This window comes from Thalassophryne amazonica, chromosome 2, assembly GCF_902500255.1.
Source record: "Thalassophryne amazonica chromosome 2, fThaAma1.1, whole genome shotgun sequence".
NCBI lineage: Eukaryota > Metazoa > Chordata > Actinopteri > Batrachoidiformes > Batrachoididae > Thalassophryne > Thalassophryne amazonica.
Genome location: NC_047104.1, coordinates 92,448,485 through 92,471,435, shown reverse-complemented (window position 1 = coordinate 92,471,435; position 22,951 = coordinate 92,448,485). Strand labels below are relative to the sequence as shown.

At 41.2% G+C, this 22,951-nt stretch overlaps 1 protein-coding gene across 4 annotated transcripts in view; it reads left to right on the top strand.

The window, feature by feature from the left end:
• Positions 1 to 22,951, top strand: part of LOC117527121 (C-type lectin domain family 18 member A-like) — a 54,348-nt gene that overhangs the window by 11,852 nt on the left and 19,545 nt on the right. For 3 of the 4 annotated variants that reach the window (XM_034189310.1, XM_034189301.1, XM_034189324.1), the window contains exons 3-7: positions 13,237 to 13,470; positions 13,588 to 13,685; positions 16,269 to 16,390; positions 20,026 to 20,133; positions 20,427 to 20,519. In XM_034189310.1, coding sequence (XP_034045201.1) covers positions 13,237 to 13,470; positions 13,588 to 13,685; positions 16,269 to 16,390; positions 20,026 to 20,133; positions 20,427 to 20,519 — 655 coding nt within the window. The remainder of the gene's footprint in view (positions 1 to 13,236; positions 13,471 to 13,587; positions 13,686 to 16,268; positions 16,391 to 20,025; positions 20,134 to 20,426; positions 20,520 to 22,951) is intronic. The other variant, XM_034189317.1, reaches the window with a different exon arrangement.

Here is a 22,951-nt window from a genome sequence, read left to right as displayed (position 1 = left end):
TAAGATAAGATGGGACCTGATTATTCAAAACCTTATAAGTAAGAAGAAGAATTTTAAATTCTATTCTAGAATTAACAGGAAGCCAATGAAGAGAGGCCAATATGGGTGAGATATGCTCTCTCCTTCTAGTCCCCGTTAGTACTCTAGCTGCAGCATTTTGAATTAACTGAAGGCTTTTCAGGGAACTTTTAGGACAACCTGATAATAATGAATTACAATAGTCCAGCCTAGAGGAAATAAATGCATGAATTAGTTTTTCAGCATCACTCTGAGACAAGACCTTTCTAATTTTAGAGATATTGCGTAAATGCAAAAAGCAGTCCTACATATTTGTTTAATATGCGCTTTGAATGACATATCCTGATCAAAAATGACTCCAAGATTTCTCACAGTATTACTAGAGGTCAGGGTAATGCCATCCAGAGTAAGGATCTGGTTAGACACCATGTTTCTAAGATTTGTGGGGCCAAGTACAATAACTTCAGTTTTATCTGAGTTTAAAAGCAGGAAATTAGAGGTCATCCATGTCTTTATGTCTGTAAGACAATCCTGCAGTTTAGCTAATTGGTGTGTGTCCTCTGGCTTCATGGATAGATAAAGCTGGGTATCATCTGCGTAACAATGAAAATTTAAGCAATGCCGTCTAATAATACTGCCTAAGGGAAGCATGTATAAAGTGAATAAAATTGGTCCTAGCACAGAACCTTGTGGAACTCCATAATTAACCTTAGTCTGTGAAGAAGATTCCCCATTTACATGAACAAATTGTAATCTATTAGATAAATATGATTCAAACCACCGCAGCGCAGTGCCTTTAATACCTATGGCATGCTCTAATCTCTAATACAATTTAATGGTCAACAGTATCAAAAGCAGCACTGAGGTCTAACAGGACAAGCACAGAGATGAGCCCACTGTCTGAGGCCAAAAGATCATTTGTAACCTTTACTAATGCTGTTTCTGTACTATGATGAATTCTAAAACCTGACTGAAACTCTTCAAATAGACCATTCCTCTGCAGATGATCAGTTAGCTGTTTTACAACTACCCTTTCAAGAATTTTTGAGAGAAAAGGAAGGCTGGAGATTGGCCTATAATTAGCTAAGATAGCTGGGTCAAGTGATGGCTTTTTAAGTAATGGTTTAATTACTGCCACCTTAAAAGCCTGTGGTACATAGCCAACTAATAAAGATAGATTGATCATATTTAAGATCGAAGCATTAAATAATGGTAGGGCTTCCTTGAGCAGCCTGGTAGGAATGGGGTCTAATAGACATGTTGATGGTTTGGATGAAGTAACTAATGAAAATAACTCAGACAGAACAATCTGAAAGAAAGAGTCTAACCAAATAGCGGCATCACTGAAAGCAGCCAAAGATAACGATACGTCTTTGGGATGGTTATGAGTCATTTTTTCTCTAATAGTTACAATTTTACAATTTTATTAGCTAGTTAAAGTTAAAGGAATACTCGGCTCAATAGAGCTCTGACTCTTTGTCAGCCTGGCTACAGTGCTGAAAAGAAACCTGGGGTTGTTCTTATTTTCTTCAATTAGTGATGAGTAGTAAGATGTCCTAGCTTTAGGGAGGGCTTTTTTATAGAGCAACAGACTCTTTTTCCAGGCTAAGTGAAGATCTTCTAAATTAGTGAGACGCCATTTCCTCTCCAACTTACGGGTTATCTGCTTTAAGCTGCGAGTTTGTGAGTTATACCACGGAGTCAGGCACTTCTGATTTAAAGCTCTCTTTATCAGAGGAGCTACAGCATCCTAAGTTGTCTTCAATGAGGATGTAAAACTATTGACGAGATACTCTATCTCACTTAGAGAGTTTAGGTAGCTACTCTGCACTGTGTTGGTATATGGCATTAGAGAACATAAAGAAGGAATCATATCCTTAAACCTAGTTACAGCGCTTTCTGAAAGACTTCTAGTGTAATGAAACTTATTCCCCACTGCTGGGTAGTCCATCAGAGTAAATGTAAATGTTATTAAGAAATAATCAGACAGAAGGGAGTTTTCAGGGAATACTGTTAAGTCTTCAATTTCCATACCATAAGTCAGAACAAGATCTAAGATATGATTAAAGTGGTGGGTGGACTCATTTACATTTTGAGCAAAGCCAATTGAGTCTAATAATAGATTAAATGCAGTGTTGAGGCTGTCATTCTCAGCATCTGTGTGGATGTTAAAATCGCCCACTATAATTATCTTATCTGAGCTAAGCACTAAGTCAGACAAAAGGTCTGAAAATTCACAGAGAAACTCACAGTAACGACCAGGAGGACGATAGATAACAACAAATAAAACTGTTTTTTGGGACTTCCAATTTGGATGGACAAGACTAAGAGTCAAGCTTTCAAATGAATTAAAGCTCTGTCTGGGTTTTTGATTAATAAGCTGGAATGGAAGATTGCTGCTAATCCTCCGCCTCGGCCCGTGCTACGAGCATTCTGGCAGTTAGTGTGACTCGGGGGTGTTGACTCATTTAAACTAACATATTCATCCTGCTGTAACCAGGTTTCTGTAAGGCAGAATAAATCAATATGTTGATCAATTATTATATCATTTACTAACAGGGACTTAGAAGAGAGAGACCTAATGTTTAATAGACCACATTTAACTGTTTTAGTCTGTGGTGCAGTTGAAGGTGCTATATTATTTTTTCTTTTTGAATTTTTATGCTTAAATAGATTTTTGCTGGTTATTGGTGGTCTGGGAGCAGGCACCGTCTCTACGGGGATGGGGTAATGAGGGGATGGCAGGGGGAGAGAAGCTGCAGAGAGGTGTGTAAGACTACAACTCTGCTTCCTGGTCCCAACCCTGGATAGTCACGGTTTGGAGGATTTAAGAAAATTGGCCAGATTTCTAGAAATGAGAGCTGTTCCATCCAAAGTGGGATGGATGCCGTCTCTCCTAACAAGACCAGGTTTTCCCCAGAAGCTTTGCCAATTATCTATGAAGCCCACCTCATTTTTTGGACACCACTCAGATAGCCAGCAATTCAAGGAGAACATGCGGCTAAACATGTCACTCCCGGTCCGATTGGATCATGCTCATGCTTGTCAAAAATGCTTTACCGGATACTCGTCTGAACCTCAACCCTACCCTCAACTTTAACAAGATTCCAGTACCTGCACTGGCCACACAGCCCCACAGCGTGATGAAATCACCTCCAAATTTTACTGTAGGTAGCATGTGTTTTTCTTGGAATGCTGTTCTTTTTCTGCCATGCATACCATCCCTTGTTATGTCCAAATAACTCAATTTTATTTTCATCAGTCCACATCACCTTATTGTGTTGTTAGAAGGAAAGGTGATATAACACAGTGGTAAACGTACCACTGTCCCAGCTTTTTTGAAACGTGTTGCAGGCATCCATTTCAAAATGAGAAAAGTTTATCAGTTTGAACATTAAATATCTTCTAGAGCAAAAACAGAGTTCACAGCGCTTCTGTATAGCACAAACAAATCTGGTGCAGCCAAGTAGGACTAATTTGTAAAAAAGAAAAATAACGGGTGCAACACAGGAATGAGTGCCAGAAAATTTAATAAGGTGCTGAAAGTAAAAAACTGTTCAACAGGACTAACGTTTCGATGTGAGTCACATCTTCCTCAGAGTCCTGCACAAACAGAGATGGTACAGCTTAAATACTGATAGGAAGCAGGTGCTTTCAAAAGGGCATGACCATCCATCAGACACAACACTCACTCAATTAGTAATCAATTCATGATTAGAAACACACTGTCCCAAAACACACAAGACTGAAACCAGACTAAAAAACAATTATTAGAGAAAACAAGTAAATTTTAGATCTTCATTCAAAGCAAAAGGTTCCAAAGTGCAAGTGTAATATCACCACCTCTGGGTGGGGCTATGATTCTCTCAATCCCCCAGAATTTTAAGGATGCTGGAGAGCCATGGCCTGCCTGTTTATAGTGCCTTGCCATGGCATAAGTTAAATTCTGAGTATGGATTGCCGTTTTATGTTCAGCTATCCGTAATTTAAGTTGACGTTTTGTTTGCTCAATGTATGCCAATCCACAAGGGCATTTTAAAATATATACTACATGAGTAGTATTACAATTGATAAATGAAGAAATAGGATATTGCTTACCAGTGTGAGGATGAGAGAAACATGAAGTATTAGTGGAATTTGAACAATGTGCACAATTACCACATCTGAAGAAACCTTCTGGTGGGCTGGAGGGCCAGGCAGTTGAGACGGGACTGATCATATCTGAATGAACAAGTCTGTCACGAATATTTCGGGCACGCCTAAATATAAATTTAGGCGGTTCCACACAGATGTCTTTAAGTGTGGGATCACTCTTCAGAATGTGCCAATATTTATAAATTATGTTTTTTATTCTTCCCGCAAATGGAGTATAGCAGGTAGAAAAAAAAACAATTTAGATGTTGAAGAAGATTTAGATTTTTTCTTAAAGAGGCACGATCAGTATTTAGAGCTCTAGCCCATGCTTTACCAACGTTATTTCTACTATAACCACGTTGTTCAAACAGAGTTGCTAGATGGGCTGCTTTTGACATGAAGTCCGTGATAGAACTGCAATTTATTCTAACTCGAAAGAACTGACCCACTGGTATGTTACGAACTAAATGGGGCGGATGATTACTATTAGCTCTCAATAAAGTATTTCTGCTAAGAGGTTTGCGGTAAATAGTTGATTGCAAAGAATTATTGACATTCTTGTAAATAGTGAGATCTAAAAAGTCTATGGAATGAGAGTTATAGTTCATAGTAAAAGATAGATCATCTGTGGTAGAATTGATGTAATTCAAAAATTGATGCAACTCATCATATGTGCCCCTCCAAATTAAGAGGACGTCATCAATATATCTGCACCATAATGATATTTTTGAGTGAAAAGGGTTATTTTCAGTACTAAAGATATGTTTTTCTTCTCAAAAACCGGCGTAAGATGGAGCAAAAGCACTCCCCATAGCAGTGCCCAGTAGTTGTAAATAATATTTGTCTGAGTATTTTAAAAAAATTATTCGATAAGACAATCTCAACCAATTTAATCAAAAAATCTGAAGGTGGCAGCACATCAGTAGGACGTTCGGCAAGATAGAAAGAAATGGCTTCTAAGCCTGCGTGTTGAGTTATGCACGTATATAGACTTTGTAGATCCAAAGACACTAGGATATCATCATCACTTGCACAATTCCGATTATTGATAAGATTTAGAACATCAGTGGTATCCTCAAGATACGAGGGTAATTTAAGAACAAACTTTGCCAAAAAGAAATCAACAAATTGTGTAAGGGGCTCAGTAAGACTCCCTATTCCAGAAACAATGGGCCGTAACGGAGGATCATCCAATTGTTTGTGAATTTTGGGTACACCATAAAATACTGGACAACAAGGGTATTCACTTAAAAGGAAAGCCATCTCTTTTTCTGTTATCCAGCCCTTCTTATGAGTCAATAAATTCATGAATCATACTATTAATATTAGAGGTGGGATTGGAAGATAAAAGTTGATAGTGTTTGGCATTATTCAACAGTTTCAGTATACCATTTTCAAACTTCTCCAACCCCATAACAACAACAGCACCCCCTTTATCGGCGGGGCGAATGATGATATCCCGTCTGGATTCCAAAGATCGTAATACATCCAATTCACTCTTTGTCATATTCTTATTTTTAGATGGACATAAAGCACCTAATTTAGCAAGTTCCCGCTCATCTACCTGGCTAACAGTCACTATGGTAGGATTTAAATTTGAAGACGGCAAAAAACTTGATTTCTTTTTAAAAGGAGTAACTTCTCTTAGGGCCCTGTCCCACTGGCGTTTAGGAGGATTTGCGCATGAAATGAGGAGACAAAAGCTGAGCGTCCGCAACAAAGGTGGGCAGAAATGACAAATGTCCCGGGGTGGATCAATGAATACATGAGGAAGAAAAGCGGATATAACAGGGAACAGAAGCGAAGGCAACCGCGGAGGCGCCCCCATGAGGGGCACAGCGGCCGTGATGCACTCGCTTCATCCGTGCCCACTCTGTCTGCATTAGGGGATGACATTTTTCGGGAATTCCTGTGGGTCATGTGATTCCTGTGGGATTCCCGTGGGATGGGAGTCAAAATTTTATCAATCCCATGATTGGGATGGTACAGGAATAAAAATGAATGGGAGCGGGAATGCCAAAAATAGATGATGATTTTCATCTATTTAATGCCGCGTTCACACCGGGCGTGATCAGACGCTACAAATTCGCGGGGGTCGCGTGGCGACGGACGCGCCTCCTTCGCCCGGTGTGCCGCTCTGCTTTTGCTGTGAAAATTCACCCTGGTGCTTCATCAAATAGGAGGAGCTTCCATTCCGCTCGCCGGCTCCGGTTGTCAGTCAGGTTAACATGACGGACCTTGATCACACGGAGCGAGTTGTTGTGGAAAGCTCCCAATACAGGGAGTATCATTATTTGCTGCAGGAGCTGAGTCTGGATGACGGCCCTTCCACCTCTGCAGGACCCAGTTTGAGGACACACTGTCCCGTTCACGTGCGCACATGTAAACAATTAAAAAAAAAAAAGAAACTCCGCTGCTTGCTGCAGCTCGCTCTTCCACCAAAAAACTCTGTCATAATTGTGTTTAGAAACCAGTCACCATTTGTTTTATTATACATCTGTGTAGTTAATAAGTAAAATAATCTCCATGAACGATTCGCTTGCACGCGCACATAACATAAAAAGAAAAAGAAACTCCGTTCCTGCTGCTGCTCGCTCTTCAGTCAAACTCCAGACATCTCCATATTCACTACATATTCAGTCCCTGATTGATCATCATGGCGCGAGACATACGGGAGTGGGATGGGAGTGGGACTGATTTTGAGTGGGAGTGGGATGGGATTGGGAGTCATCTTTACAGGACTGGGACAGGATGGGATTTATTTTTTTACTCCAGTCCAGGATTGGGACAGGATGGGATTTTTTTTTCTTGGAGCGGGATGGGACGGGAGTGAAAATCCACTCCCGTGTCATGCTCTAGTCTGCATGTGACATACCATTTGCGACCGTGATGTGGCCGTGCTGGGCACGCGTCATATCTGTTTTGCACGCTGTCCCGGTCCGCCGCCAAGCCGCGGCAACCCGTCGGTTGCGGATATCAGCGGATGACAGGGGATATGCAGCGCGTTGGTTGTGTATGTCCTGCGTATGTCTTCAGTATGTGTTCAGGCAGTGATGTGGATCTCATCCGCAGCAGGATTTTTGAGCCGCTCAAAAATCCTGGCTGCGGATATGCGTGCCTCTGCGGATGATCACGGACGTGTTCGGATGGCGGCCGACTCATACAGGAATGTTACACGGTTATTGCGGTTGTTTGGCGGATGTGGGCCACTTTTGTGCGCATTCCATCCGCAAATCCTCCTAAACACCAGTGGGACAGGGCCCTTAGAGACTCACTAATGTTAGAATCCAAATCCCTTTTATTATTAGACATTGTTAGATTTAGAAAAAAATTTCAAATGCAGCTGTCTAAAGAATTTGAAAGAATCAACTATAAGAGAGAAAGAGTCAAGGTGGTTAGAAGGGGCAAAGGAGAGTCCTTTCTGTAGAACCGCTGTCTCAGGAGCTGTGAGGACAGAATCAGAGATGTTAATCACAGTCTCCTCGGATGCGTCCGCATGGACCAGCGAGTGGGCAGCGGGGGTTCTCTTCTTCTTCCCCCTCGAGCCCTGCTGCGTCTTACTCCTCGACGAGTGGGGCCTTGATCTAAAAAAGAGGAACTGCTGGATTGAGAGGCACCACGTCCTCCGACGTCAATCAGTTCATCAGAAGAATCTCTCTCGCTCGCTGTAGAAAGAGGCGTGTCCCTGTGCCTCTGGAGGAGTGGGCGTTTATTCACAAAAAACTTCCTCTTTTTACCATGCCAGTCATAAACTGATCCATCCACATAATCTTTAGTGTCCCGTTCATACTTCCTTATCTTATATGCCTGTAGGTCTTTTACAAAGGATGACAAGGAGATGGAGGATTTCTCTATAACCTCAGCAAACACATCAGCATTGACCTTGCTCCTCATTTCTTCTTCCACCCGCAGCACATCCATTCTCAGTTTCTCTTGTTCAGATTTAGTCTTCTCAATTATCAAAAGCATCAAATCTAGGGAGCATTTATTTAAAATTTGCTCCCATTTCAACATGAAGAGTTCATCATTCAACCCAAATGATGGAGTTTTATCGATGCGCAAACCATGCGGAATGCGCTTAACTCTCCAATATTCAGACAAAGTTATAGAATGCCACAAAAATCTGGATTCAGACTTCTTCAGATCTTCTAATTCTTTAGACAAGGACAGTATATTGGACTCTGAAGATTTAAATGTATCCTTAAATAAGGAGTAAGGCAAAAACAATTTCAGCACCTTGCTCATCAGTAAAAGTTTGTCAACGTGCAGTAGTACTTGCATTAATCAGTTCAAAGCTTGACATCTTGACTTCTTCTTACAGCGTGCAGCAGGAACAAAAGGCCTGTCCTCTGGCCAAAAAGTTGTAGAGCAAAAATAGAGTTCACCGCGCTTCTGTATAGCACAAACAAATCTGGTGCAGCCAAGTAGGACTAATTTGTAAAACAGAAAAATAACGGGTGCAACACAGGAATGAGTGCCAGAAAATTTAATAAGGTGCTGAAAGTAAAAAATATTCAACAGGACTAACGTTTCGATGTGAGAGACATTAGGATTAGACATTAGATATTAGGATGTCAATAATTCTTTGCAATCAACTATTTACCGCAAACTTCTTAGCAGAAATACTTTATTGAGAGCTGATAGTAATCATCCGCCCCATTTAGGTCATAACATACCAGTGGGTCAGTTCTTGCGAGTTAGAAGAAATTGCAGTTCTATCACGGACTTCATGTCAAAAGCAGCCCATCTAGCAACTCTGTTTGAACAACGTGGTTATAGAACTAACATTGGTAAAGCATGGGATAGAGCTCTAAATACTGATCGTGCCTCTTTACATAAGAAAAAATCTAAATCTTCTTCAACATCTAAATTTTTTTTTCTACCTACTATACTCCATTTGCGGGAAGAATAAAAAACATAATTTATAAATATTGGCACATTCTGAAAAGTGATCCCACACTTAGACATCTGTGCTGAACCGCCTAAATTTATATTTAGGCGTGCCCGAAATATTCGTGACAGACTTGTTCATTCAGATATGATCAGTCCCGTCTCAACTGCCTGGCCCTCCAGCCCACCAAAAGGTTTCTTCAGATGTGGTAGTCGTGCACATTGTTCAAATTCCACTAATACTTCATGTTTCTCTCATCCTCGCACTGGTAAGCAATATCCTATTTCTTCATTTATCAATTGTAATACTACTCATGTAGTATATATTTTAAAATGCCCTTGTGGATTGGCATACATTGGCCAAACAAAACGTCAACTTAAATTACGGATAGCTGAACATAAAATGGCAATCCGTACTCAGAATTTAACTTATGCCATGGCAAGGCACTGTAAACAGGCCGGTCATGGCTCTCCAGCATCCTTAAAATTTTGGGGGATTGAGAGAATCATAGCCCCACCCAGAGGTGGTGATATTATCAAAAAAACTCTTATGTAGAGAAGCATTTTGGATTTATACTTTAGGCACTTTGGAACCTTTTGGTTTCAATGAAGATCTAAAATTTACTTGTTTTCTCTAATAATTGTTTTTTAGTCTGGTTTTAGTCTTGTGTGTTTTGGGACAGTGTGTTTCTAATCATGAATTGATTACTAATTGACTGAGTGTTGTGTCTGATGGATGGTCATACCCTTTTGAAAGCACCTGCTTCCTATCAGTATTTAAGCTGTACCATCTGTTTGTGCAGGACTGAGGAAGATGTGACTCTCACATCGAAACGTTAGTCCTGTTGAACATTTTTTACTTTCAGTACCTTATTAAATTTTCTGGCACTAATTCCTGTGTTGCACCAGTTATTTTTCTTTTTTATTAAATATCTTGTCTTTGTGGTGTATTCAATTGAATATAGGTTGAAGAGGATTTGCAAATCATTGTATTCTGTTTTTAATTTACATTTTACACAACGTCTCAACTTCATTGGAACTGGGGCTGTAGCTGAGCGATGCACAGAGACACTATCTGCAGCAAAATCATGTTGTAGGTCTTTGGAGCAGGTCTGTGGGTTGACTGTCACTATTCTCATCATCCTTTGCTTCAGCTTACCTAAGATTTTTCTTGGCCTGCCACTTTGGGCCTTAACTAGTACTGTGCCTGTGGTCTTCCATTTCCTCACTATGTTCCTCACAGTGGAAACTGACAGCTGAAATCTCTGAGATAGCTTTTTATATCCTTCCCCTAAACCATGATGTTGAACAATCATTGTTTTCAGGTCATTTGAGGGTTGTTTAGAGGCTCCCATGTTGCCACTCATTAGAAGAGATGCAAAGAGGAGAATCATTTGTAAATCACCTTAAATACCCTTTCTCATGATTGGATTTGGATTCACCTGTGTAAGGAGGTCAACGGTCAATGAGCTTACCAAACCAATTTTGTGTTCAAATAATTAGAGCTAAATGTGTTCAAATCAATAAAATGACAAGGGTGCCCAAATTTATGCACCTGCCCATTTTTGTTTAAATAAATATTGCACACTTTCTGTAAATACTAGAAATGTCATTTCACTTCTCAAATATCAGTGTGTTCGTCTGCTATATGATATATTTAACTGAAATTTCTGATCCAGTCAACCAATGATTTATAAAAGAAAATCATGAAAATTATCAGGGGTGCCCAAACTTTTGCATACAACTGTATCTAATATCTGCTAATGCGACTGTGGTCTAAGCTCACAGATCAGGTCCTCACTTCCCTGTTCATGCCACTTTTCATTGCTTCACATAAACAAACTGCAACAAGTACTGTAATCCTTCTCCTACAGTAGTGTTCAGAATAATAGTAGTGCTATGTGACTAAAAAGATTAATGCAGGTTTTGAGTATATTTCTTATTGTTACATGGGAAACAAGGTACCAGTAGATTCTCACAAATCCAACAAGACCAAGCATTCCTGCTGCAGTTGTACAGGGACTGGATAGCCCTTAGCAAAGGACCCCGGACCCCGTACTCCCGGAGCACCCCCCACAGGGTGCATCGAAGGACACGGTCAAACGCTTTCTCCAGATCCACAAAGCACATGTGGACTGGTTGGGCAAACTCCCATGAACCCTCGAGCACCTGGTGGAGGGTGTAGAGCTGGTCCAATGTGCCGCGACCAGGACGAAAATCACACTGCTCCTCCTGAATCCAAGGTTTGACTATCGGTCGAAGTCTCCTCTCCAGTACTCTGGAATAGACCTTACCGGGGAGGCTGAGGAGTGTGATCCCCCTGGAATTGGAACACACCCTCCGGTCCCCCTTCTTAAACAGAGGGACCACCACCCCAGTCTGCCAATCCAGAGGCACTGTCCACGACTGCCACACGATGTTGCAGAGGTGTGTCAACCAAGACAGTCCCACAACGAGTTTTTGCCTCTGACTGCACAGCTTGCAGCACGCTTGACCTGCCGGTACCTGTCAGCTGCCTCCGGGGTCCCACTTACCAAAAAGGACAAGTAGGACTCCTTCAGCTTGACAGCATCCCTTACTTCCGGTGTCCACCACTGGGTTCGGGGATTGCCACCGCGACAGGCACCAGAGACCTTGCAACCACAGCTACGAGTGACTGCATCGACAGTGGAGGTGGAGAATATGGTCCACACTGACTCCATGTCTCCAACCTCCCCCGGGATCTGGGAGAAGCTCTCCCGGGGGTGGGAGTTGAAGACCTCACCGACAGAGGGTTCTGCCAGTCGTTCCCAGCAGACCCTCACGATACGTTTGGGCCTGCCAGGTCTGACCGGCTTCCTCCCCTCCCAGCGGATCCAACTCACCACCAGGTGGTGATCAGTTGACAGCTCAGCCCCTCTCTTCACCCGGGTGTCCAAGACACGAAGGTCAGATGATACGACTACAAAGTCGATCATTGACCTCCGGCTCAATGTGTCTTGGTGCCACGTGCACTTATGGACACCCTTGTGCTCAAACATGGTGTTCGTGATGGACAAACTGTGGCTAGCACAGAAGTCCAACAACTGAACACCACTCAGGTTCATATATTCGGTTTCAGGTATTGGTAGTGCATGGTGGTCTTTCATGGACAGCTAAGTTGCTACATGGTATCTTTTTGCTGTAAGCTGTGTGGGTGTGTAAATGGTGAAAGGGGTAATCTGTCATATCAGTCATAGTGAGCAGGGTATGGACTAACCATGTTTAAAATATCACTAGTTTAAATGATCTACATGATGAACAAAAGTGGAATGAAGGAAGGCTTGGTCAGAGGTAGAAATTCTCAACTGCGCCAAAACTGGGTAATCCAGTTTAAGGGGTGGGGTAACTTCAGGGGGTGATTTTGTGGCATAAGGCAGGATAGAAAATTGTACATGTGGTAAATGTAAATGTGGTACATGTGGTGAAGCACTCCCCTTTCCAACAATACCGCATATATAAGTATAGCCCGAGGTGCAAGTGAAAACAGTTCCTGGTGGACTTGGCCGCCTGTCTAAGGTGGTAAATAATGATGTGAATGAATGAGGCACTGTGACTTTCAATTTTTCAAATAAGTTAATTTCTTGTTGTGGCACAAATCGCCGCCATTCTCTGGTTCAAGCTGGGAAACACTATGCTTCTTCAGCTACAACAAGGAACTAAAGTATTTTCAGATATTGTTTTCTAAAATCAGGACGCATTATGTAGATAGGTTTTCAGGCTGTGATGATGAATTTGACTGAAACGAACAGGTAAGGTTAAGACTTCATATTTGCTCAGTATGTGAATGATTTTAATATTTGAAACAGTCTGAACTGTTCACATGACTGCAGCTTTCAGTTGTTGAGCCAATCAGTGGATGTATTTAAACCTATGAATAACTTCTAAGAAACGTGTCAACAGTCGCATAACTTACAACTTATGGTCCACTTATGCGGGATATATGAGACATATGCTGGCATGTACGATGTATACCAGTGTGCTTCAATGTGCGCTTAACTGATACAAAACTTACCCATAACTTACTAGACATACACCAGCGTATTCTGCATATTTTTCATACGTTGACATATGCTGGCTAAGTCATCAGAGTGTGACAGAGCCACTACACTATTTTCTTGGTTTCATAAAAACATTTACGAGCCACAGGACTTTGTTTATTGCCTTTATCTGCAGGAGTGGCATGATGACTTGTCCTTACTTGCAAAGGAGAGGGCAGCATTGTGCCATGCAAAGTCGTCTCCTCCGGATTCCTCTTCTCTCACACACTTTGGCTGGAATACACATCATGCTGCCTTTGGGGTCACCTCCTTTTCAAGTGTCATTAAATTGTGGTTTGAGGAAGGACATGATTTTCTCTACATGAGTGGGCAGTGTCGGGAGAATGCCACCTGTCACCACTACACGCAGGTATGAAAGAGCAGATACGCGACAAGCATATTTTTTGTGATATTACAGACACCTCACAGAGGTTTATATTTGTTTTTCCTCATAACGTGCAGATGTCATCCTTCTGTTGTTGTGCAGCTGGTGTGGGCCACCTCCAGCCACGTGGGCTGTGCCAGCCGGCTATGTCTGAGAGATGGAGACCTGTGGCAGACATTTGTGTGTGCATACTTCCCTGGGTAACAATTACATATTTTTTAAAGCCACAATGGAATGTAAAATAGACAGACATGGAAACTCATGGCCAATCCATAAATGGGTAAAGGGATGGAGTGTGTGCAAGACCAGCATGATCTGGGAGGGATAAATGAAGCCCAAACATGCCTATTTGTCTCAAAGCTACCAAGCTAGCTAAGGCTAACAAGCTAGGTAACCTAGGTTTTGGTGTTTGATTCACACATACTTTTGATGACTGGGCTGTGGCTCTAATAATATGTGGCTTATGTGCAGGTATTAACCCAGGGGTGCCCAACCTTTTTTGAACCGAGATCTACTTTTAAAGTTGACAGTGTATCGAGATCTACTAAGCCATATGGAACGCCACAGCGTAGCCGCAATATATTGTGCACCAATATAATAACACAATTTTCTGGCAGGTTTTAACAATAATAATGCATCATTGAAGTAAATGTGCATGGAGGAAAAGAATAAGCACAAGTAGGCCTAGGAATGGCCTCAAGTTGGAAAAGTTGTTACCTACCTTAGTGGGACTTTTGGCCCCGAGAGGAGGAAGCTGGTCTCTCATAGTCTGGACAGTAGGAGCTGAGAGCAGCCGTAAGCAGGCACTCAGACACTCTCTGTCTGCATTAGATTCCAGATTTGGACATTCATGTCAGGTGTTGCTCTGGATTTGAGCTCAGTGTCATTTTTTAGTGTGAAGATCCAGGTTGAAGAGTGATGCCACTTTGGACAATATACAGTCCACATCTATCTTTCCCCAAATGGAAAACAGAGAAAACTGACAGCAGGCTCTTTGGATGCAAAGTCAGTAAAGTGCCTGTCAAATTCTGACAAGATGCTCTGCACATGATACTCATAACGTGCACTCTCAGGGCCCTTTGTCCTGGTGCTTAAGTTCTGTGTCCATGTGTGGAAAGTTCTGCAGGTCACACTGTTGCAACCTGCTTGATAACACATGTAATCTGCTTTTAAACTTGCTTTCAAATCCAAAAGCTGTGCATATTCAGCATGGTTTGAACGTTCCAGAAATTTACCTCTGCTGAGGCACCAAACATCTGTGTGCAGCAGATGTGTCTCCTACAGCTCTTAACAGAATAAATGTGTCCTCAGACTCCTTGCCCACTGCCAACAGAACACTGCAATCTCATTCGCCACTCTCATCACTCTTCATATTTATGGATGATGAATCATTGTGCTGCTCGCCGAATTTTCAATTCCTTGACTTTTTGAGCGAGCAGAGGGTTAGCATTAGAAGTTAGCATCATATTTCTTGTGAATCATCTGAAATGCCGCTCCAAATTCCCATTCTTCAGTAAAACCACATTTACATTGGAGATGAGACAGGTGGTTTTTCCATTCGAATAAATGAAAAAATAATACAGGATAAAAATTACAATTTTTCTTATCCACCATAGAAGAAGAGCTCTTCTTCTACTATGGCGTTTAACGGCAGCCGGCATTCATGTTGGTGCATTGCTGCCACCTGCTGCATCAGTCTGTTATAGCAGCATGCCTCAATAGTGCTCCCTTGTAACTTTCAAAAACCCCTCCCAATAGGGGTTTCTTTTTTGCAGTAGGGAGATGAAAATTGGTACACGTGTGACATACAAAATGTACGTACAAAAAAGTCTCTTGCACCGTTGGTCTACTCCAAATAGGAAGTTGGCCATTTTGAATTTTCGTGTCATTTTGGCATGATTTCCACACAATGTATTTGAACAAACTCCTCCTTTTGTCCAATGCACTTCAAATTTCTTTCAGATCATCCAGAGACTATATTGATCAGCACTTTACAAATAATGCCTCACATTCACCCCGATGTGAGGGTGCTTCCATACAAGGTACTCACTACACACCTGGAGCAACAGGGGATTAAAGACCTTGTCCAAGGGCCCTTAGTGATTTTCCAGCCAGGCTGGGATTTGAACCGAGGATCTTCTGATCTCAAGCCCAACGCCTTAACCATCATCTCCACTTCCCTGAAGTGAAATGAAGCAATGCTTCATAAGTGTTGGACGCAGCTACTGTATGCTTCAGATGCCGAGCTGTAAATTATTTTCTGCTGCAGTGGACGAAGTTGACAGAGTGAGCGTGATGGAAATCAATCTGTAAACAGAGATCTTGCGCGTAAGGATTATATGTGCGATGCTGTTCATGAGACTTGAACTGCAAGTCTGAGTCAAGTCTTTGAGGTTGAGTTGCAAAAGTGAAATCTGAAGTCACTGTTTGTGCAACTTAAGTCCGACTCGAATCCATGTCTCAAACTTGGGTCCCCATGTCTGCTTACAAATTATTAATACATTTATGTATAAATATTAAAAAAAGGTAAGTACTCTGAAAAAACTCATTAGAGGAAGTCAATTCAATTCTTGGCAGGTTTTCCATCCATTAAATTTAATTGTATTGTGTAGAGGTACTTTTTTGAGTTTGGGCTACATGTACTTACTGTATGTAAAATTGAACTGAGCTCATCCAGTGAGTCAGTGTATTTAAACCTTTATAATTTGTATTATGATCTGGAGGGTATCACAAGTGAAAATGTGTATTATGGTTGCATGTGGTGTGTATGTGTGTTGGTGCAGGGGTAACTGGGAGGTGAATGATCAGCTGGTGTCGCCTTATAAGACAGGGCCATACTGCTCTCTCTGCACTTCCTCCATGTCTGGCTGCTTTAGACTGTGGAACCACGTTGGTGGACTGTGCGGTAAGATACCCCTAAGCCACCAAAATAAAAAGGCAGATGTTCCATCCAACTACTGCTCCAAGTTCCAAAGCTGGCCAGTCTGCCCTTTTAAAATTTCTGCTTATAAAATGCAAATGTGCTTTAGAGACGATGCTGCTATAAAGTATAAAGCAGTTAACACACACACACACACACACACACACACACACACACACACACACACACACACACACACACACACACACACACACACACACACACACACACACACACACGTATACAATAGAGCAAGTGATTTTTGTGAAAATTGGTGAAGGACTGTTAAACTTTTCAAAACAGGCCATATTTTTGACAAAAAAAAAAAAGGTGGAACAGCCCTGCAATGCACAGGATTCCATTTTGTCATGAATCTACCAAAAAAGGCTGTTTAATGCTTTTTTTTAAAAAGTGGGTGTGGTTTGGAGTTAGCTGGAAGAATGCACTTTCAGGAGTGTCATCTTACACTGAAATCTACATCCAGAGTCAATTTTATTCACACAGATCAGCAGCAGTGCATGATGCATGGCCCATGTGATATGCTCTTCTTACTGGTCAACCAGGTAGCTATTTACACATAAAAAAAATGATTTTTTTCTACTTGTCATGTCTGTTTTCCACCTGGTAAGAGATAGTACAGGTGTATAACCAAAGGGGAAAGGGGGAAAAATGCCCTCCTCTCCACCTTAGAGTGAAGGTCCACTTTTGAAGACATTTTAAACACATTTTTTCCACATAACAATAATGATAACAATAATAATTGTATTTAAGTGTTTTAAATCGTATTTGACTGAGGAGTTTTCCCATTGTGATTAGTGACCTCACCTCATCAATTGGTTCTCCTTCTATTTTCACTGTACATGTTGCCGTTGGAGTCAGTTGTAGCCGAGCACAACCTGTCCTTTCATTGTTATGCAGATTATGTGCAAATCTGTCTGCTTATAGTCCAGTGGCATAGCAAACATATTGTTCAGTTTTGTCTAAAATCACCAAATTTGGCACACATGTAGACTGATGTATAATGAGCAAATTTAGATATTGGGCCATCTCAATTTTTGCCCTAGAGAGCCGTGGTGGCCATTTTCAAAAATGGCCACTATTCACATTTGGGCATCGTTGGGATGAAGTGTTATCTACCTGTTTCTTATGTCAAGATTGGCACATTTTCCCTAATACTTAGCTAGGAAAGAGAAAATGTCAGGTTCTACTGGCTTTTGATGATGATGTTGTGATGCATTAAACAAAGCATGTGACCAGGACAGTGACAGTGAAGACATGCAACTTGCTCGAGCAGCACCGATAGATCATTGAGATATGTTTGATGTTCCACCCTTCTCTGGAAGCTTTCAAGAAGGCTGTCAAAAAAGCAGACCAGGTCACAGCAGCTGCCTTCTTGCATATACTCCAGCGGTGAGCATATCGCTGATACTGCATCACCACTGCTGACAGTGGCCACACCCTTGTGGACTTTGAATTCTGGCGCAGTGAGAGAGCAGATGATTCTCCACACTTCTAGTACTGGGCAACGGTACTGTCTCTGGAGCAGACCTTCCTAAACTATGTACGATACCATGGATTAATTTACTTTTCGTGATGCCATCATGAAAACTCATGAGATTAGATTGGCTTTTGTCGTAACTGAACCCAGACTGTGGAACAAGTTACCTCCTGACTTACGCACTATCTGGCCCAGCACATTTTAAATCAAAGCTCAAGACTTATTTATTTAAACTGGCTTTGAATACCTAGTGCTGCTGTGACATGTTTTCTTTTTATGTGCCTCTTTAATTTTATTGCATGTTTGTTTTATTTTTGTGAATTCTTGTTCTTTGATATTACCGTAAAGCACTTTGGGCACCATCTGGCTGCTGTAAAGGGCTATACAAATAAAGGTTTGATTGATTAAAAATAATAATAATGTATTTTTAACAACAAAACAATTAAATTGTTCAATCAATATTACTCTGTTTTACTATTGCAATTGGAAATGATTGACCATATTAAAAAAATCTGTTTTAGTCAAATTTTTATCAATAAATAAATGAACTGCTTCTTCATGTAAACATTGCATCAGATTTGCTTAATTACAGTAGTGTTCAGAATAATAGTGCTATGTGACTAAAAAGATTAATCCAGGTTTTTAGTATATTTCTTATTGTTAATTGGGAAACAAGCTACCAGTAGATTCAGTAGATTCTCACAAATCCCACAAGACCAAGCATTCATGATATGCACACTCTTAGGCTATGAAATTGGGCTATTAGTAAAAAAGTAGAAAAAGGGGTGTTCACAATAATAGTAGTGTGGCATTCAGTCACACTACTATTTTGTCGTCAATTTTGTGGAACAAACAGGTGTGAATCAGGTGTCCCCTATTTAAGGATGAAGCCAGCACCTGTTGAACATGCTTTTCTCTTTGAAAGCCTGAGGAAAATGGGATGTTCAAGACATTGTTCAGAAGAACAGCGTAGTTTGATTAAAAAGTTGATTAGAGAGGGGAAAACCTATACGCAGGTGCAAAAAATTATAGGCTGTTCATCTACAATGATCTCTGATGCTTTAAGATGGACAAAAAAAAAAAAAAAAAACAGAGATGCGTGGAAGAAAATGGAAAACCATCAAAATTGATAGAAGAATAACCAGAATGGCAAAGTCTCACCCATTGATCAGCTCCAGGATGATCAAAGACAGTCTGGAGTTACCTGTAAGTGCTGTGACAGTTAGAAGACACCTGTGTGAAGCTAATTTATTCGCAAGAATCCCCCGCAAAGTCCCTCTGTTAAATAAAAGACATGTGCAGAAGAGGTTACAGTTTGCCAAAGAACACATCAACTGGCCTAAAGAGAAATGGAGGAATATTTTGTGGACTGATGAGTAAAATTGTTCTTTTTGGGTCCAAGGGCCACAGACAGTTTGTGAGATGACCCCCAAACTCTGAATTCAAGCCACAGTTCACAGTGAAGACAGTGAAGCATGGTAGTGCAAGCATGATATGGGCATGTTTCTCCTACTATGGTGTTGGACCTATATATTGCATACCAGGTATCATGGATCAGTTTGGATATGTCAAAATACTTGAAGAGGTCATGTTGCCTTATGCTGAAGAGGACATGCCCTTGAAATGGGTGTTTCAACAAGACAATGACCCCAAGCACACTCGTAAACAAGCAAAATCTTGGTTCCAAACCAACAAAATTAATGCCTCGCAGATGTGAAGAAATCATGAAAAACTATGGTTATACACCTAAATACTAGTTTAGTGATTCACCGGATTGCTAAAAAAGCAGTTTGAACATAATAGTTTTGAGTTTGTAGCGTCAACAGCAGATGCTACTATTATTGTGAACACCCCCTTTTCTACTTTTTTTTTTTTTTAACTAATAGCCCAATTTCATAGTCTTAAGAGTGTGCATATCATGAATGCTTGGTCTTGCTGGATTTGTGAGAATCTACTGAATCTACTGGTACCTTGTTTCCCATGTCACAATAAGAAATATACTCAAAACCTGGATTAATCTTTTTAGTCACATAGCACTACTATTATTCTGAACACTACTGTACACCTGCATGTAATCTGAAAATAACAGAATTAAATATGATGTGCATTTTGTATTTACCAGAGATCCCAAAGAACCCATGCCGAATGAGCTGTGGACCTCATGGCCATCTTAATATCTCATCCTGCACATGCCAGTGTGACTCGGGGTTTACTGGACGCTTCTGTCAGGGTATCATCCATCAGCACTGTATACATTACAATATCAAAAGTGTGTATTGAGCCTGAGTAAATGGAGCAGGTTCAGCATATTTTATTAAAGAATTATGAACTAACATCCATGATCATACACTAAATCCTGATAAATGCACATTTCATATATATATATGTGTCATTATATGTGCTTCAGAATCACCAGTATCTGAGTCAGAAGTGGTACATCCTGTTTATATGATCCATATGAGATTTTACAATATTTGCAAAAACAGATATAAAAAATCTCATCCTCATAAATGTCTTTGTCAGTGCGGTGCAAAGTGCAGTGTGTGCATGGTGATTTCAAAGAAGAAGAATGTTCGTGTTTTTGTGATGTTGGCTATGGGGGTGCTGAGTGTGCAGGTGAGTGCACAGACCTATAGTGTAGTTCATGCTTCTCTGTGTTTCCATATACCTCAGCAATTTGTACTCTACAGTAAAATGGCTGCTTCCTTGTTTTCACTTGGGGTCGCCACAGCAGATCCAAGCATGTTGAGTTTGGCACAGGTTTTACGCAACTCTACATTACATGTAGAAATGTGTCAGGGGTGGGGTTTTAACTGGGAATCTTCTGCAATGAAACATTCAACACTGAAACCAAGCGCACTAAGCACTTGGCCATCACCCCTGCGGCCCTGAGGCGTACGGTGCATTCGGAAAGTATTCACAGCGCTTCACTCTTTCCACATTTTGTTGTTACAACCTTATTCAAGAATAGATTAAATTAATTTTCTTCCCTCAAAATTCTACACACAATACCTCATAATGACAATGTGGAAAATATTTTTATTAAACAATGTTTTAAATTTATTAAAACATTATTAAAACTTTAGGGCCCCTTCACACAGTATGAATTTGGTTGAATTATGGCAAAACAGCATGAAACAGTTCGAATTAGCGCACCACGAAACATTGCGCGATGTGCAGGCGTGCACGACCCTGGTGCGACGGTTCGTGCAAATGATGTTTACGCACAGCGGGCGGGTATAGCCAGGTAGCATCGATGTAAATCTACGATACCGGCCTAGCAACCCCTCGGTAAAGTGATAATAATTTCAATTTTCAATTTATTTTCCTTTATATAGCGCCAAATCACAACAGAGCTGCCTCAAGGTGCTTCACACAGCAGCAGTGGTAAGGAAAAACTCCCTCTGAGGAAGAAACCTCAAGCAGACCAGACTCAAAGGGGTGACCCTCTGCCTGGGTCATGCTACAAACATGTATTACAGAAATAATTCACAGAACAATTCATGGACGAATATACAAGAATTGCTGTTGGTGCCCAGGACAGGAGGGTCGCCAACACAAACACAACTCCCATCTCTGGATGGAGCTCCACCTTAAACAGAGAAAAAACAGAATCAGGCATCAGAAAGACAACAAATACTGTATAATTTGCCAGCATTAATCAACAAGAAAAACAGAAGAAATACTAAGGTGATCGCCGGCCGCTAGCCCTAAACTTCACTAAAAGACCCAGAATTTAGGTGAAGTTGAGGCTGTGGCCCGCTCCGATTACTAATAACATGAATTAAGAGTAAAAAGCGTAAAACAAAACTGTACCAGTATGCTAGCCATATGAAAGGGAAAATAAGTGCGTCTTAACTCTGGACTTGAAAGTCTCCACAGAATCTGATTGTTTTATTGACACAGGGAGACCATTCCACAGAAAAGGGGCATGATAAGAGAAAGCTCCGTGAGCCGCAGACTTCTTATTCACCCTAGGGACACAAAGTAGTCCTGCACCCTGAGAACGTAAAGCCCGGGCCGGTACGTAAGGTTTAATTAGGTCAGCTAGGTAGGGAGGTGCCAGTCCATGAATAATTTTATAGGTTAGTAGCAGAACCTTAAAATCTGATCTCACTGGGACAGGAAGCCAGTGAAGAGATGCCAAAATGGGTTTAATGTGGTTGTACTTTCTGCTTCATGTCAAAAGTCTGGCTGTAGCATTTTGAACCACTTGGAGAGCCCTAATGCTAGACTGCGGTAAACCAGAAAATAGAACATTGCAGTAGTCCAATCTAGAAGAGATGAACACATGGATCAGGGTCTCAGCATCAGCCATAGATAGGATGGGACAAATCTTCGCTATATTTTGCAGGTGGAAGAAAGCAGTCCTAGTAATATTTCTAATATGGAGGCCAAAGGACAACAAAGGATCAAAAATTACCCCAGGGTTCCTCACTTTGTCAGGCTGAGTGTTAACTGGTCAAATTGATGCCGATGTCTCACTGGACCAAGAACCATCATTTCAGTCTTTTCAGAGTTTAAAAGTAGGACGTTTCTAGCAATAACATGCTTTTGGAGGGCGTTATGCATTTTCAGAGGCCCGACGTTCACCCAAAATGACAGATATTCACCCTAACTCGGGCGAATATCTGTCATTTTGGGTGACTGGGCATGGACGGAGGGACTCAGAAAATGCATACTGCACGACAACAGCATGTTATTTGCATTATTATCACTTACTGAGATATACAACACGTAACGTGTACATAAAAAGTTGGCTCACTTTAACTTTTGTCATGTCAGCTGTCGCGCGCTGCTCTCCAAATTCGGCAGTGCGTCCTCATCAAGCTGGCTGCTTAATTGGCTGCTGTTCATTGTCGTACTATCCATGAGAAAATCATCCGGAATATCCATATTGGGACCAACACACACTTCTCGCCTTTTTATCTTTTCCTCTGCGGACAGTTTTTTTTCCCTCTGCGGACAGTTCTTGGGGTGCGTGCTATGACGTAATTTGTTTACACACAGCGTGCGGGTATAGCCAGGTAGCACCTCGGTAAAGTGAT